General features: G+C 46.9%; 2 protein-coding genes across 7 annotated transcripts in view; one reads left to right on the top strand and one right to left on the bottom strand.

Annotated features, from left to right (window-relative positions):
* The first annotated feature begins 7 nt into the window (after positions 1–7).
* On the top strand, positions 8–8,862 carry Aimp2 (aminoacyl tRNA synthetase complex interacting multifunctional protein 2). Of its 6 annotated transcripts, none has more exons than XM_060368107.1 (5): positions 8–128; positions 1,927–2,026; positions 4,967–5,173; positions 6,955–7,186; positions 8,337–8,862. In XM_060368107.1, the coding sequence occupies exons 3-5, from the start codon at positions 5,066–5,068 to the stop codon at positions 8,723–8,725; spliced, it is 729 nt and encodes a 242-aa protein (XP_060224090.1). In that variant the 5' UTR covers positions 8–128; positions 1,927–2,026; positions 4,967–5,065; the 3' UTR covers positions 8,726–8,862. The 6 variants fall into 6 exon arrangements, with proteins under 6 accessions (XP_060224090.1, XP_060224086.1, XP_060224089.1 ...); XM_060368106.1 differs by having other exon boundaries at positions 110–248; XM_060368103.1 differs by lacking the exon at positions 1,927–2,026.
* Eif2ak1 (eukaryotic translation initiation factor 2 alpha kinase 1) overlaps positions 8,859–12,799 on the bottom strand; it is a 35,856-nt gene continuing 31,915 nt past the window's right edge. Inside the window, exons 14-15 of the mRNA XM_060368099.1 lie at positions 12,055–12,288; positions 8,859–9,764 (exon numbers count right to left, since the gene is read on the bottom strand). Coding sequence (XP_060224082.1) covers positions 9,660–9,764; positions 12,055–12,288 — 339 coding nt within the window. The 3' untranslated portion in view covers positions 8,859–9,659. The remainder of the gene's footprint in view (positions 9,765–12,054; positions 12,289–12,799) is intronic.

Here is a 12,799-nt window from a genome sequence, read left to right as displayed (position 1 = left end):
CGGAACACCGGCAGCAGGGTCAGGAAGAAGGCGGCTACGGTCCGAGGTGGGCTCGGGCGGCCTCTGAACGTTCGTGTCCCTCGCCCGCTACCTTCCTCCCTTTGGTTCCCACCATGCCGATGTACCAGGTAAAGCCCTATCATGGAGGCAGCGCACCTCTGCGTGTAGAGCTGCCAACCTGCATGTACCGGCTCCCCAACGTGCACAGCAAGACCACCACTCCCGCGACCGACGCGGGCCACGTGCAGGTAGGAGCGTGCGGCCCCTGCCTAGTGCGCAGGCGCTGGCCGCGCCGCGCCCTGTCCTATCCCTTGTCCAGCCTAGTGCGCCGGCGCTGCGGCCCCGTAGGGCTCTTCTCAGGCTCGGTCCAACTAAACCCACGTGGGGCAGTGCTGCCGTGGCTTCCTTTCGCGATCGCCAGCCGCGTGGCAAAGTGCACGACCCAAAAATGCTCCTCCCGAGGAACTTACAGAGCGATCCCTGGGTCACAGTAACCCCGGTTGACAGTTTTAGCGCCCCACCCTTCCCGCTTGCAACTTTTCCACAAGAGGTCCTGGCGTTTACTGTACTTGTGTGTTGGTTTTCGCGGTTAGATTGTGGAGTTTGGATCCTTAAGCCATATAACCTTGACGTACTGGAAGCATATAGTTTGTGTTCTGTTGTCTGACGTGCTGTACAGATTTTCAGTCATTTTACTGTAACTGCGAAAGTGATCACGCTCCTTTACACTGCCTGGCCACACCCCGCTTACTTATCCACCCCGTCCCCCACTCTTAGGCACAGGAATTGATAGACCAGCTAGCATTAATAGCCTGTGTAGGAATGGAATTCCTGGCTTAGCGAGCAGGTTTGCTTTCCACTTTATCTGGATAAATTGTTTCCTAAAGTGGTTATACAGGTTCATGCTGTCAGGGGTAGGATGATGTAAGCATCGTAATGATTTAATTTGGATTTCTCCAATTTCTAAGTAAGTTGAGATCCTGTTTCATGTTTTCTGGTCGTGGGTGGGGAGGGCAGAAGAAATAGGGCCTTTGTCCTTGAACTCATGTAGCCAAAGATCTTGAGTTCCTTTCCCAACACCTCCTCCGGCCTCCACCTTCTAAGTGCTGGGGCTGGAAGTGTCTGCCACCTCGCCTAAATGGTTATCTTGCCATGTTTATTTTATCACTATTGTTTGGTCGCCTTTCTAAAGACTTGTTCAAATTTTTGTTAGGTCTCAAGCTCAGTACAAATGGCTGAGATGCCCATTCACATGTCAAAGTGGAAACTGGCCCCCAGATTCTCCCAGCGTCCCTCAGTCTGTACATGTTACAGGGCCCTCCAGACTGGCTTACCTCATCTTAGCCCAGGTACTGGCCAGGCTTCCCGCCCATAAACCATTTTGGCTATGCTACTCTCTTGGCCCAGGCAGCCCCTCTTGGTAGGTGGCTCTTCTCCCCTCACCTCTCCCCTTCTTCCTCTCCTTAGGTGGCCCAGCTCAGTCTGGCCACGTTCACTCTGTACTCTCCTGGATGTCTGTCTCTTTTTGTGTTTTCCCTTTTATCTACAGTAAACTTTCTCCACCATACCTAGGAGCTATCATGGCCTTCCTTTTTATTCTTTTTCATTCAGTTTTCTACTGATCACACACAGCCCAAATTTCCAACAGATAAAAATTCTGGCATTTTGGACAAAAAAATGTAAATGGATGCTGTTGTGGTCAATTTTTCTGTCACTTGCCTTCCTTTAACTTACCTACACTGGAAGAGAAGTGGTTAATTAAAAACCTAGTGATGTTAACAGTTGTCTAGCTGCAGAGCTGTGAAAACAGCAGCAGACATGGTTCGTGGCCTGTCAGCTAGAGACTGTCACAGAGGCCAATGCGCCTTCAACTTTACGTCCCCAGGGGACAAAAATGCCCAGAGCAGGTTTGTCACCTTCATCCAGGCACCAGAGTTTTATTTTGTGCTGGAGATGGAATCCAGACCCTCGAGTATGCTAAGTGAGAGCTCTACACCAGGCTGCATCTCCAGCCCTGTCTGGTTGTGTAAGTCACCTTTACTTCCTTTAAACTTTGATATATAGTGTGACTTTCCTGGGGAGGGCTGAACAAATGTCTGTTTGCTCTAAAAGCAGTAACAGACCAAAGAAAGAATTTCACCGAAGTCTAGCTTGGTGAGTCGGTGAGTGTAACCAGGGTTACTTACAGGAGTATGGGCAGTGTACAGCAGCTACACCACTACAGAAAGCATTCCCAGCAAATGTTAACTGCTGTAGATTCTTGGGGAGGGGCTGCTCCTGCTCATCCCTCTCCCCTTCCAGAGAGAATGCTAATGAGCCCAATCCTCTTCTGTGGGTCCCATGGGAAAATCAAAGCCACTCTGACTGCAAGATAACAACATTTCACGCTCAGAGTATTATGAACATTTCGATGACACACAGCCTGCTTGCTTTAACAGGACAAAAAGTTAGAAATCAGAGCCACACAAGAATTAACTGCTTCTAAATATATAAAATGAAACCAGTGGATACCAGATCACAGTTCACTCAGCAAGGAAGCAGGCCAGCATTGTAGGCAGTAAGGAGGTAAAAATAGATCCTGAATGTTTCCGTGTTACTCAGAATAGGCTGAGCTGGACTAGAGCTCAGAAATCAGTCCTATTACATTTACAGTTCCTGCCTTAGACTTGCTTCAGTGTGGGTTGATTCAGTTTTCCATCTAGTAGCTGCTACTTTGGCTCTGGTGGGATAGGGCTTCCTATTGCTATTTGTAGAAATGAGGAAGACTGCGTGCGCGCGCACACACACACACACACACACACACACACAAAATATCACAAGTTATTAAGAGTTTGGAGTTGGAGTGGTGGACATGGAGCGTGCTGTTGCACCTCTGTAATCCCAACATCTGGGAGGTTGCATTTTAGGCCATTGTGGTCTCTTTACACACACAAACTGGGCTGGTGAGTGGTCTCTCTCTCTCTTTTTACACAGAGATACACACACACACACACACACACAAGACTGGGCTCCTGAGATGGCTCCATGGTCAAAAGTTCTTGGCTCCAAACCTGAGCATCTGAGTTAGAGAATCCACATGGTGGAAGCAGAGAACCGAGGCTCTCCTATGCTGTTCTCTGACCTCCACATTCAGGTGTGCACACAATAAAGAAGTATATAAAAAACTGAAATAGAGCCAGTAATTTGAGACTTACTCAGCAGCAAGTATTGTTGGTTTCTTAATGCGTGCCAGACTCTGCTAGGCAAGGAGGATGCATGGGTGTGAAGGATGACGTGTTTCCTTTTTGTGGAGTTATCTCAGCAGCGAGTGCTCAGATGACGGCGATATGAGAATGCCAGTGTTGCCTTAACAAAGTCATCACATTTCCCAAGGAGCACTTGCTCCAGGGAGATGCTTCCAAACTGAAGGATACTTCAGAGCCTGAGTTCCAGGGTGAGAGAGACGGTTTAGTGCTTAAGAGCTCTTATTACTCTTGCAGGAGTCCTGGGTTTGATTTTCTGAACCCACAGAGGAACTTACAACTGCCTGTAACTCTACTTCCCAGTTATCCAACTCTCTCTCTCCTGGTCTCTGGGCATTGGTGCACACACGTGCACAAACATGCAGGCAAAACATCCATACACACAAAAAATAATGTAAAAAACCTGAGTTCCTTTCTTCCCCTTTATATAAATTATTTTCTATTGTTCTTCCTCCATCTTTTCTCTGCTCATTTAAACCTAGTCTTTGGAGGTGTGTGGTTCAGACAGTGTCTCAGGAAGTCAATGCTAGCCTCGAACTTGCTATGTAACAACTGAGGATGTCCTTAAACTCTTGATCCTTCTGCTGCAACCTCCCAAATGTTGAAATTACGGGTGTTCACCACTACATGTGGCTTAAAGTATTTTTAGTTAGCCTGTTATTGAGATAAAGGATTTGGGTACAGTAAGATAAGAGTACATGAGCCCAGAAGTTCAAGGCCATCCTGGATAACACATAGCAAAGACCCTCCCTCTGTTTTATTTTTTGTTTTTGTTTTTTGGCTTTTTGAGACAGGGTTTCTCTATGTACTCTTGGCTGTCCTGGACTCGCTTTGTAGACCAGGCTGGCCTTGAACTCACAGCAATCCGCCTGCCTCTGCCTCCTGGAGTGCTGATTACAGGTATGCACCACCATGCCCGGCCTCCCTCTATTTTAAAAGAATTGAGTTTTCTGTTTGTTTCTTTTTGCATGGTGCACACCTGTAATCCCAGCATGCTGGAAACTGAAACAGGATTGTTTGAGTTCCAGGCCAGTTTAGGCTATACAGTGAAACCCTGTCTCAAAATAAAAAGAGAAGGGGCTAGGAGAGGGCTAAGAGTTTTCATTTTCTTCCCTAACTTTCCTGAAACAGGAAATCCACTTTTTTTTAAAGATTTACTTTTATTTATGTGTATGTCTCTGTGAGATAATGCTGCACATGTAGGTGCCTGTAGATCTCTCGGACCTGGAGTTGCTGTCAGTTATGAGCCTCCTGATGTAGGTGCTGGGAACCAAGCTCAACCCTTCGGAAGAGCAGCAAGTACTCCTAACTGTTGAGACATCTCTCCAGCCCCAAATAGGACTAGTTCAAAGTCATGTTTCTTTGTTGTTGTGGAGCATTTGTGGATCAATTTTCAGGACCCCCTTGGACTTGAGGAAAGGTAGTTCTGTTGCTTCATAAGTCTTATTTAAAAGAAACAAAAACATTTGTTTATTATGGTAGGAAGGAGGGTGCCTACTCTAGCATCCATGTGGAGGTTTTCCACCATGTGGGCCTGGGTAATAGAACTCAAATTGTCAGGATTGACAGCAAGCACCTTTTATATACTGGGCCATCTTATTGGTCCCATGATATGTTTTTAGAATGTAGGAGTCTGGTGTTAAGTTAAAATTAGGACAAGTGATATAGTTTAAGCTGAGCTTCATGAGGTAGGAGAAGTGACCACTCAGATGTTGTTTTTCTAGGAAACACCTGAGCCATCTTTGCAAGCCCTTGAATCCCGCCAAGATGATATTTTAAAGCGCTTATATGAGTTAAAGGCAGCAGTGGATGGCCTGTCAAAGATGATTCACACTCCAGATGCAGACTTGGACGTAACTAACATCCTGCAAGCTGATGAGCCCACGACTTTAACCACAAATGCACTGGACTTGAATTCCGTGCTCGGAAAGGTGAGAAACCAGATGTCTCTGAGTGCCAGAAAAAGGTGTCAGTGGTTGGCTTTTTAGTTTTCAGAGGTGGAGCAAAGAACTTTTCTTTTTTCCTCCTCTAATTGATCACACCCAGAGCTGCTCACTCCTGTGATCCCAACACTTGGAGCCTGGGTTAAGAGGATCATGAGTTCCAGGCTACAAGGAGATCCTGTCTCAAAAAAATAAAATGATTCCACCCAGAGCTCCAGGGTCTCCTCTTATGGTGAGGGGTGAACAGGAGGAACAGGCGGAGAAGGGTCTCTGAAGTCCCAGCAGCCTGTAGTGCCAGTCTGTGTCAGTTACCTCTAAGCCCTGGGAGGAAAGGGCTTCCCAGCTCACGCTAGATGCCACTTGACAGAGCAGAGGTATCCCTCTCTGTTTTTGAGGAAACGCCCTGGCTACACAGATATAAAACCCTGTCAGAATGCATTGCAACAAGGCAGTTCCAGTCTTGCACTTTAAATGTACTTTACTTGTGTTTGCTGTATCGAGTAGCTTGTGGGGGCTGCAGAGATGGGGCAGCAGTGGCTGTCTTACTGCTACAGAAAATCAGTGTATCAGCTAGCATTCATGATTGACGTGTATAGGACTCAGATTCCTTAGTGGGCCAGCCATATGCCAGGCTGGCTCCTTTCTTGAGTGGTGGTGCTACCTGAGGATGCAGCAGAGTAGGCCAACATCCTGCATCAGTCCTCTCTACACTGTGATAATGCGTTGTAAAGACCTAAGAGCACAAGTGTGTTGTAGTGACTCACCCTGGGCCTTGACCACCTTGGTGCTTCTGCTGTGGTTTGTCCTTTCTCCTACCTTCTCATCTCTCCGAATATTTTCATGCGCTGAGGAACAACTGAGGCCTGACCAGGCTGCAAGGAGCCAAAATCTCCAAGGTGAGTCAGGAAGCAAGCACAGCCAGGGTGCTGACTTCTCACTGTGCTGGAAAGGCTTTTCAGCACACATGGTGTTCAGGATGAAGTCAAGCCTCTGACAAGTAGCCCATATTCCACATTCTCGTGTGCGTGTGTGTGTGTGTGTGTGTAGGGTCACGTGCACACATACTCAAGTGCACGAGAGGGCCAAGAAGAAATGGGCATTTTCTCAGGCGATGCTCATGTTTTTGACATAAGATCTCTCACTGACCTAGAGCTCACCAGATAGCCAGGAGCCAGCTGGCCAGAGCTGCAGGATTAGCCTTCTTCAACCTCCTCAGCTCTGGGCTCACTAGCTATCACCTGGGTTTTGAAGATTGAACTCAGGTCCTTGTGATTTAAGGCAAGCACTCTACAGACTGAGCTGTCTCCCACCTCTGTTGTTTTTTGTTGTTTTGGGTAGGTTCTCATGTTGCTCAGGCTGCCCCTGACTTTTTAAAGCAGAATGGCTCAAATTCCTGGCCCTCCTACCTGTTAGAGAGTGTGGAATACAGGCTTGTGTCCACTGAGGTCAGTGACCTTGGATAACCTGCTTACCTCCCCGGGACTCAAGTTTTCCCAGGTGGAATCACAGCAGCATCCAAAGTGGGATCGGAGACTCATTAGACCCTGGAAAGTTCTTGGTGGGGGACACCTGGTTCATTTGTAAACACAGATGGCACTTTTGTTTCAAAACAGAGTTCTCTTATGTGCCCCTGCTGACCTGGAACTCCCATGTGGACCAGGCTGGCCTCATCCACCTGTCTGCCTCCAGAGTGCTGGGATAAAAGGTGCGAGCCATCACACCTGGCCTGATGGCTCTTGTTGGCTTCAGTATTTTGGTCTCTCTCTCAGGATTATGGGGCACTGAAAGACATCGTGATCAACGCAAACCCAGCCTCCCCGCCCCTCTCCCTGCTTGTGATGCACAGTCTGCTCTGTGAACGCTACAGGGTCCTGTCCACGGTGCACACACATTCGTCAGTCAAGAACGTACCCGAGAATCTTCTCAAGTGCTTCGGGGAGCAGGCTAGAAAACAGTCCCGCCACGAGTATCAGCTGGGCTTCACTTTGATTTGGAAGGATGGTAAATAGTGGGGCTGTGTTGAACTTACTTGGGCTCTAAAGGAGTGGGACAGTCACAGCACTGACTGTGACTACAGCTGATTGTTACTCTGTGAGATCCTCTCCAAGTCCAGCCAGATTGTGGGGTCAGTGGAGAGGGAGGTAAGTCTTGGCACCACATAGCCTCAGTGCTCTAGAGAGGTTGGGGTTTCTCAGTGAGACAATTCCAGGGGAACTAAGCCTTGGAGGAAGGGATTCTCCTGTAGCCATCCCCACTGGTCATCACATTCTAAAACTCATCCAAGCAACGCTAACGGTGTCTTTCGGTTTGGCCTACAGAGGACAGCAGGGTATCATTTATTCACTGTCCCACCGAGAACACCTGAGCTTCATATGGGCAGAAGCACATTCCTGCCTGCCATCCATCCAGTGACACCTTAACTATCCTCAGCTTCACATCCAAAGGAAGAGATCCTTGCTTTGAGCAACAGAACATCTAGTTCTGGTCTGTAGCCTCCAATTTTAACAGCAAGAGGTTGAAACTGACAGTCTACGTCCTCCTAGCTTGATGAAAACTCTTGTAATGGCAGAAAGGGCTACTTGGTCACCTCTAAATTCTTTTAAACATACATTGTACATGTGTGTGGTTGTATTCGGGCAAGCTTGTAGAGGTCAGGAACAAGTTGCGGAAGTTGTCCTGCAAAAGGTCTACCTTCTGCTGTAAGTCCTGGGGACTGAACGCAGGTGCTGGACTCAGGGCAGGTGCCTTTACCCTCTCAGTCATCTCACTGTCACTTTACTGCTGTTTGTTTTCTGAGACAGCCCTCAGTCACTTTTAAGGGAGTACTTAGAGACTCTTAAAAGCCTGGTGTGGTGGCACGTGCCTTTAATCCCAGCACTTAGGAAGCAGAGGCATGTGGATCTCTGAGTTCCAGGTCACTCTCATCTACAAAACAAGCTTCAGGACAGCCAGGAATACATAGTTAGACCCTGCCTCAGAAACAACAAAAGTTAACTAAAAAAAATTAAAGTCTCTTGAATATTACAGATGTTGGTCATGTTCTTGAAAATTGTTTTGCTCTCAGTTTATGAATGTGCTGAGTCCCCTTTCCACACAGCAGGAGCTGTCACTCTGACTCTATATGGAGCTTTTTCTTCTTTCTCCTTTGCAGTGCCCAAGACACAGATGAAGTTCAGGGTACAGACAATGTGCCCCATCGAAGGAGAAGGGAGCATCGCTCGCTTCTTGTTCTCTCTGTTTGGCCAGAAGCATAATGCTGTCAACTTAACACTCATCGACAGCTGGGTGGATATCGCTATGTTTCAGCTGAAAGAAGGCAGCAGTAAAGAAAAAGCAGCCGTTTTCCGCTCCATGAACTCTGCTCTGGGGAAGAGCCCGTGGCTGGTTGGGAATGAGCTCACTGTGGCAGATGTGGTGCTGTGGTCTGTGCTCCAGCAGACTGGGGGTGGCAGTGGGGCAGCGCCCACCAATGTGCAGCGGTGGCTTAAGTCCTGCGAGAACCTGGCTCCCTTCAGCACTGCTCTGCAGCTCCTTAAGTGAATCCTAGCAACCCTTATGTTTCAGGGTTCAACATAAGAATAGTACGGCTTCCGGTTTGCTGTCAGGAAAGGGACTTGTAGAATCACAACCTTTTCACTAAGCCAGTTGTCAGGCATTAATAAAAGCACCGTAATCTATGGATTTGATTTTATTTAGAAGTTAGTAAAATCAAGTGCAGTGCACTGAGATGACTGCCTGCCAGAGGGCAGGCACTTTATTGCATCAGAGATTGCTGTCTGAGAATGTTCAGGTGGTTTGGGAGTGGAGGGCTTTAAAAAGGAAATGGATCCTGGGAGACTGAGAAAGAACGGCAGAAAACAGGGTCTCTGTTCCTAAGATCACTTGAGGCCAGGAGTTCAAAGCTTGATAGGGCGCGCTGCAGGATGATGCCAAGTTGAAAGAGAACAAAAATGCTGGGAGTGGAGCTCTGTGCTAACAGGCTGAACTCTGACCTTCCAGGCAGTGCACAGCCCACAGAAACTTTGAGCCAAGGAGTGGTCAGGTGTCTTTTGGTAACCAGCCGTGGTGGCAGCACGAAGGGACCAGGGAAGACTTGCAGCTGTAGGGGAGGGGAGCACTGATTTCTGTAGAATGCTCTGGAAGACAGGATGGTCAATCGGCTTAAAGAAAGTTAAGAGTGGTATCTTAAGCTTCAGGGGTGGGTAGTAACATTTAAGTAGGAAATTCAGGCACTGAAACTTGGGGAGGGCAGGAGGAAGAGGCTTAATTTAGTAGAGTCTTGGGTAATGAGAAGATTCCTTAAGGAAAAGGAAAATCTTTACATAGGTTTGCTAAGTACAATTGGGAGTCACACCACCTGTCCCAGCTAAGGGTTGAAAACTGACATTCCTGTTGACTGTTTTAAGAATATAAGTCCATTTTCACATGGTTGAGAACATAATTCAGGCTACACAGGTAGGCCCCATTTTCCCTCTCATCCCTTCAGCCCTTTGTCCTGAGAGAGGAGGCTTAGTTGCTTCTTTAGTTCTTCAATTTCCTTTTCTTGCTCTATTATCTTCATCTGCAATGTGAGATTAACCTAGAAAGGAAACATTTTAAGCTCCGTTAAAACGGCCTGGCCTGTGAAGCGCTCCTCCGTCCTCACTCTGCCTGAACAGTGACCACAGCCTGAACATCGCTAGCCCCCTGCAAAGTTCAAGCGTCAAGTTGCCACAGAGAACCAACTAAGTAAGCGATACTCCTTGGCCTGCAAATGCTCCGCTGATTATGACTGGAGCTCATCAGGTGTTTTCCTTCAAAGTCGTCAGTCCTTGGTGGTGGTACATCTGTTAATTCACAAGGCACTGTGACACCGAAGCCAGGCTAGCTGGCTCATGACCATCCAGGGATCTGCCTCTTCACACCTCCCATCTCACCACCATTGGGATTACAAAAGCATGCCACCAAACTTGGCTACTTACATATATATTTTATTTTGGTTTTTAATTCAGCAATTAGATATTAACATTTAAGTTTCGTGTATGTGTGCATGTACCATTATGAAATTGTTGAGGTCGGAAGAAACTTGCAAGAGTCCATTCTGTACTCTCACTGTGTGTGTTCCAAGGACTGAACTGATTACCAGGCTTGGCAATAGGTCCTTCCCAATGAGCTGTTTTGCCAACCAGGATGTTTCTGAGGCAAGCACCTTTCTTAACCAACTCCCCTCTCCCAGCTGCTTTCTAATAGTCACTGTAAGCGGTTCACGGGCTCGTGCCAATCACCATCACTGTGGGAGCCATAGAGTGCAGAAGCCTATCCCAGGCCCTCCCAGAATCTGTCCATCAGTTAGGGGCGTGGAGAGGAGAGGGCCAGAGAAGGTTATCAGATGCTCACAGTACATTCTGTTATCCTGGAGGCCGCCCCTGGAAAGCCTGACATGCGCTGCTGTTCCAATAATGAACACAACCTGGAATCCTGCTCAAACGCAGATTCCTGGTTGCTGCTGGTCTAGAGACCATACTTTGAGTAGCAAAGCACTACACATCCAGGACCAATCTAGGGCCCATAGGTCACATGTGACTGACCATGTGAGGCTGTGGGTAGCTATGAATGTGGCCCAACACAGAACCGTAACCTAGGTAAAACATGATGTATGTGTATATATATATATATACTCAAACCTACACATTTGTAACTCGATTCCATGGTTCCCAAGTGTAAACTCTGTATATGAATTTCTGTTGCAATGTCAAGGCTGGCTAGGCTCACTAAAGGATATATTTTGCATCAACGTTTAATGAAACCTTAGGTTTCTAAAGCAAGAAAAGGATGGATCACCTACTGTGTCCACATGCAGAGGAGGCACAACCATGGCAACACAGCCATATGGTAGGAGAGCCAGCTTCAGACAGTGGAATGCTGAAAGCTGTGCAGAGGCCGTTCCTACCACCCATTCCTGCTTAAAAACCACCATCCCCCCTTTTACTACCGAGTACTTAAGTACAAATCATTTAGGAAAATCCATGGTTAGCAAGTAAAGAATAAAATGTTTCTCCTGACTGATATGAGAATAGAAAAGAAACTGCAGGCCACACTAAATTTAGAACAGCCTGTTGGCAGTGTGCTGTTGCCTCCTGGACTGTGGATATACCTGCATAGTTTGTGTAAGTTCAGTACCTGAAACTCTTAGGGAACTATGAGTAAGGTTTAACTATTTTGTTCTCATAAACCCCAAAACTCAAAGATTTGTGAAATGGAATTTGCAAATTCTATTTTGGGCTTCAAGTTTTCCTTAGTATGAGAGGAAAAAAAAAAGTTAGATTAACTGGTAACCGTGAAACAAGGATGTTGGTTTAAAGATTTGTACTTAAAATTATTTTGAAGCCATTCTGCGGTGTGAAATAGTCTGCCCTCAATATAGGAGAGGGTTTATTTTGATCTATTATGAGGTGTGTGCTTATGGATGGGGGGAGGTGCACATGGCATGGACCAATGTAGGGGTCAGAGGACAGCCCTGTGGAGGGGTCTGTTCCCAATTAGCAGTAACAGTGTCTGTTACTATCTGTGTGACGCATTAACTTCCTTCAGTCTTGTCTTCCTCATCTGGGAAAGGGAGATTAGCAATGTCAGCCTCATAAGAGTTGTGAGCCAACTGAAAGAAGCTTATCTACAACTCTTGGAGTTGATGACTCAAACCTGCAATTTCAGCACTCAGGAGGCTTGCTGAGAAAGAATTGCTGTGAGTTCAGGGTTAGCCTGGGCTACAGCATGAGACTGTCAGTAAATAAGCAAATAAATAAACAAATAAATAAGCAAGCAGGAGCTTGGGATCAAACCCAACCTAAAGCAAATATTCTGTAACTACTAAAATAGGAAAGATTACATACATTTCCAGTTGTCTGAAAAAGTTCGCTCTGCAGCAGCTCAAGAGCAGACGGTCTCTGTGATGCGTTCCTCCTGGTCAGGAGCTGGATATACTTGGCTTGCACGGGACACCTTTTACTGAGGGACTCGGGTATCCGACCAGTCCTTACGCCTGTCAAGACGGCTGCTCGCTCCATTTCTGTCCCAAATGGCTGAAATAGCTCAAGCAGGATCACACCCAAGCTGTACATATCTGACTGCAAAGGAGGAAAAGGCGGTTACACTGGGAAGCACACCCCTAACAGCGTATCCTCTCAAAGTAAGGCTGTCCAGCAGGTTCCCAAAGAAGGGAACAGCAGGGTGTCTCATGCCTCAAAAGCAGGCGTCTGCCTCAGGTGAGAGGTGTCTGGGACTTTCACAAGTGGTGTGGCACTTGACTAGCACATTCAGGCCCTGGTTTCAATCCTCAGCACCACAAAAAAGAAAAGCCAGTGAAGCACTAGAGGAAAAAGCTGAAGGTTTTAAGCTATTTTTATATGTTTTTAAGGAATAAAGAGGGACTAAAAGCCTTACAGTGTCCTCACGCTCTTTCAAGGAGTGGGTGGCATACTTCCCAGAACCATTTGTTTACCTGAGCTAGCAGTCAGAAGAAGAAAAGGCTGAAGAGACGCCATGAAGTCTAGCTTCCTGAGGTGAATGGTGACATTTTAAAGGGAAGGCTGACTTCAACATTTAATGATGCCCAAGGATTTTGAAATAGTCACGTAG

This window comes from Meriones unguiculatus, chromosome 15 (genome assembly GCF_030254825.1).
Source record: "Meriones unguiculatus strain TT.TT164.6M chromosome 15, Bangor_MerUng_6.1, whole genome shotgun sequence".
In the NCBI taxonomy this organism is placed as follows: domain Eukaryota; kingdom Metazoa; phylum Chordata; class Mammalia; order Rodentia; family Muridae; genus Meriones; species Meriones unguiculatus.
This window is presented reverse-complemented; position numbering and strand designations above follow the sequence as displayed.

Bases quoted from the DNA above. Each gene is read 5' to 3' on its own strand.
- Aimp2 (XM_060368101.1), top strand. From the start codon at position 114: ATGCCGATGTACCAGGTAAAGCCCTATCATGGAGGCAGCGCACCTCTG. The intron at 249-4,966 runs GTAGGAGCGTGC...TTGTTTTTCTAG, and splicing joins CCGACGCGGGCCACGTGCAG to GAAACACCTGAGCCATCTTT. The intron at 7,187-8,336 runs GTAAATAGTGGG...TCTCCTTTGCAG, and splicing joins CACTTTGATTTGGAAGGATG to TGCCCAAGACACAGATGAAG.